The sequence below is a fragment of the Gracilinanus agilis genome, unplaced genomic scaffold (genome assembly GCF_016433145.1).
Source record: "Gracilinanus agilis isolate LMUSP501 unplaced genomic scaffold, AgileGrace unplaced_scaffold53619, whole genome shotgun sequence".
Taxonomy (NCBI): Eukaryota; Metazoa; Chordata; class Mammalia; order Didelphimorphia; family Didelphidae; genus Gracilinanus; species Gracilinanus agilis.
In genome coordinates this window covers 141-3386 of record NW_025388709.1, presented here as the reverse complement: position 1 = coordinate 3386, position 3246 = coordinate 141, and the positions used below count along the sequence as shown (strand labels likewise).

At 59.7% G+C, this 3246-nt stretch overlaps 1 protein-coding gene across 1 annotated transcript; it reads left to right on the top strand.

Moving 5' to 3' along the window:
* The first annotated feature begins 1158 nt into the window (after positions 1–1158).
* LOC123255881 (prenylated Rab acceptor protein 1-like) lies at positions 1159–2727 on the top strand. Its single transcript, XM_044684601.1, has 4 exons — positions 1159–1285; positions 1388–1471; positions 1949–2164; positions 2397–2727. The coding sequence occupies exons 2-4, from the start codon at positions 1407–1409 to the stop codon at positions 2710–2712; spliced, it is 597 nt and encodes a 198-aa protein (XP_044540536.1). The 5' UTR covers positions 1159–1285; positions 1388–1406; the 3' UTR covers positions 2713–2727.
* The last annotated feature ends 519 nt before the right edge of the window (positions 2728–3246 follow it).

Sequence of the window (3246 nt, the reverse complement as noted above, 5' to 3'; positions counted from 1 at the left end):
GAGGAGGAGGAGTCCAGTTTTCTTTCATTCTTCCTTGTGTTCTCTTCAAGTTGTGAGTCTCTTTGAGCTCTGCAGTGGCTTTGGACATCGGGCTTCCAGTTTCCAGAGAGAAGGTAGACAATGCCAAGCCCACGGCTGGGTGAAGGAAAAGCCTCTGGGAAGAGGTCAGCAGAGGAGCAGGGGGTGTCGGCGTCTCCGGATCCCCAGCTTGCTATACTAGCGACCCCGAGTGAGATCTAAGACGCTCTGGTTGAGGCTGAGCTCCCTCACTCTGGTGTCCCGTATGAATGGTCCTGTGTAGACATGCCCTTCCTTTTCGCTTTGGGCTTGGGGTAAATGGGTTCGTTGTGGAACCGGTGTTTGGTAGGAAAGCGGTCAAGTCTTGCAGAAAGTTTGGGCTCTTGCTCTCCCCTAAGAACGCAACAGCGACCAGAAGTCTGAGGAACCCGAACATCGCATCCCTCAGACTCATCCTCTTGAAGGAGCAGATAGAAATGAGTCCAAATCTCTGAAGAGAGCAGAGTGGTCAGCCTCTGGCCCCCGCCTCCGGACAGGAATGAAAATCTCCCCAGCAGAAGGGTGAAGGGAAAAGACGCATAAGATACCTATTCTACCTCCCTTAGAGACGCACTAGGAGGGGACAGCCCTAGCAACAAGGGGGCGTCCCTACACTAGCCTGAAGTCGGCTACGTCATCTGCCGCTTCTCACAGCCACTTACCATCCCCCCTCCCTCCCCGCCCCGCAAAACCCGGGCTGCAGCTCCCAGAGATCCCAAGAGGACGACTACTCTTCAACTATCCTAGTCCTGAGGACTACAACTCCCACAATACCCTCTGGCCGTACAACTCGCTCTTATCGGAGAACTACAGCTACCACAATCCCCCAAACCCCAAACCATGTCCATTTTCTGGGTCTGAGAACTACATTGGCCACAATGCCTTGCTCTCTTAGACTCAGGGACCACAGCTGTCGCGTTTCCCTGACTCCCGAAGTTCGATTCCCCCAATGCCCGTCCTTAGAGATCACAGAGGACAACAGAATGCCCTCGTACATAGGACTACATCTCCCATAATGCCTTGCGCCCAGAAACTAACGCGTCTCCGTTTCACTCGTAATAGACATTCCAGGTCTCCCAGGACCCCGCGCAGAAGAATTGGCTAATCCGAACTACAGTCCCCACAATACCTCTCGCACTACGACTCCCAGCAATCTCATCGTCACCGACAAACGGTCCTGCAGCCACATCGGATCCGGAGGCGGTGGAAGCAGTAGCAACAACAGAGGGTGAGCAGGGAGGGGTCAGAGAGCTGGGAGGATGGGGAGGGGGCGCGCCCCGCGGGGCCTCCCGAAGGCAGCGGCCAAACTCTCACTGCTCTACCCCGGCAGCTATAGGAGCAGTTGAGCGATGGCGGCGGGAAGCGACTTGTTTAACCCCGCGACGGAGGAGGAGGGTCCCGGGCCCAGTGCCAAGTGAGCAGGGACCCAAGAGTCTGGACCCCCATCCCCTGAGACTCGGGGATTCGGAGCCCCATCTTCCCGGAATCAGGAATTCAGACACCCACTCCCGTTCATCCCCAACCTTGCATGCGTCCGCACCCCCAGCCGCCACTGTGCTCCGACCCTCCCCTCTGCTCGGGTGTCCACAATCCCCAGGCTTGCCCAGTGGAGCCCGCCACTTCCCGACCTACAGCCCCGCCCCTTGGGGAATGCAAGTGCTCCGATCCTCGGGCCGGCCGAGACGCCGCAGTCTTCATCCCTCCTTCCTTCTCAGCTCCTGGCAGGGGTCCCAGACCGCTGGCCCCTCTGCCCCGCCCCCTTCAGGCTTCCCTCTTCCTTGGACTCCTGAGGTCCGCCCCTGGCCTCTGGTGTCCTGGGCCCCCAGCTTCTGCCCCTCTCAGGGACTTTATCGTCCCAGCCCTACTGAGCCACCATCCCTGTCTGCTCCAGGATGCTGCTGCCCAAGCTGCTGCCCGCAGGCTCAGCCGGCCGGGAGTGGCTGGAGCAGCGCCGGGCCTCCATCCGGCCCTGGAGCACCTTCCTGGACCAGCGGCGCTTCTCTCGGCCTCGGAACCTGGGCGAACTGTGCAAACGTTTGGTGGGCAATGTGGAGTATTACCAAAGCAACTACGTCTTCGTCTTCCTGGGCCTCGTCCTGTACTGCCTGTGAGCCCTCCCTCCCCTCCCCCGACACAGCCCCCAGGGGGACAACCATTGAGCACCCTTACCCCCAACTTTGGCGGGACTCCCACTCTAGGGTAGGCGCCTTTGGCCCCCCCATCTGCCAGGCTACAATCCCCTTCTCCTGCTCAGTCCCCCCTTCTGCAGGGTGGGAGCCCCAGCTCTGACAGCAGGCCCAGGGCCACTTCTGAGCCTCTGCCCCTGCCTGCCCCCACAGGATCACGTCCCCCATGCTCTTGGTGGCCCTGGCCGTCTTCTTCGGAGCCTGTTACATCCTCTACCTTCGCACTCTGCAGTCCAAGCTGGTCCTCTTTGGTGAGGCTGCCCCCCTGTCCCCCTGCCTCAGCCTCCCCCCAGCACTTGGGCCCCAGGACTCCGATGCTCTTCCCTTTGCTAAATCTCTGTTCCTGGGCCCTTCCTCACCCAACTGCCCACACCCTGACCTCCAGCTGGCACCTGTGGCCCTGCTTCCCTCCCAGCCAGAGAATCACAGGCCTGAAAGGGCCCTGGGGGGGGCAATAAAAGGCCTCTGAGCTGCCCCCTCCTCCTCCCTCCTCCCCTGGAATCCCAGAGAACTAAAAAGGCTCCAGAGGCTAGCGGTCATCCCCACCCCCAGAGGGGAAAACTAAGGCCCCAGTTTGCTTCCGACAGAGGATGTACTCAGCCTCATTACAGCTAGGAGGGCTGGATGTGAAGTGAGGAAGACCTGAACTCAAATCGTGCCTTATCACCCCTGACTGTACCTCAGGCTCCTATCACATGAAGGAGGACTTCAGTTCAGTTAAACTGTCTCTTGTCCTCCTCTGTCAGGCTTCCTCCCCAGACCAGGAGCTCCCTGGGGACAGCCCTGCCATTTATCTGAGCTGAAGTGCCCTGGGAAGCCACGGAGGCCATTGGCCTCGTCTTGCCAAACTCGTCTCAGGGGGAACCTAGGCTGGGCCCGGGAGTGCTTCCTGGAAGGAGGTGCCCAGTGAACTGGGCCTTGAAGAGCAAGGAGATCTGAGGACACAAAGTTCCCCAGGCTGGGCTTGGGTTGTCAGGGAGGGCTGCTCTGCAGGAGGGATTTT

Bases quoted from the DNA above. Each gene is read 5' to 3' on its own strand.
- LOC123255881 (XM_044684601.1), top strand. From the start codon at position 1,407: ATGGCGGCGGGAAGCGACTTGTTTAACCCCGCGACGGAGGAGGAGGGT. The intron at 1,472-1,948 runs GTGAGCAGGGAC...TGTCTGCTCCAG, and splicing joins GGTCCCGGGCCCAGTGCCAA to GATGCTGCTGCCCAAGCTGC. The intron at 2,165-2,396 runs GTGAGCCCTCCC...CTGCCCCCACAG, and splicing joins GGCCTCGTCCTGTACTGCCT to GATCACGTCCCCCATGCTCT.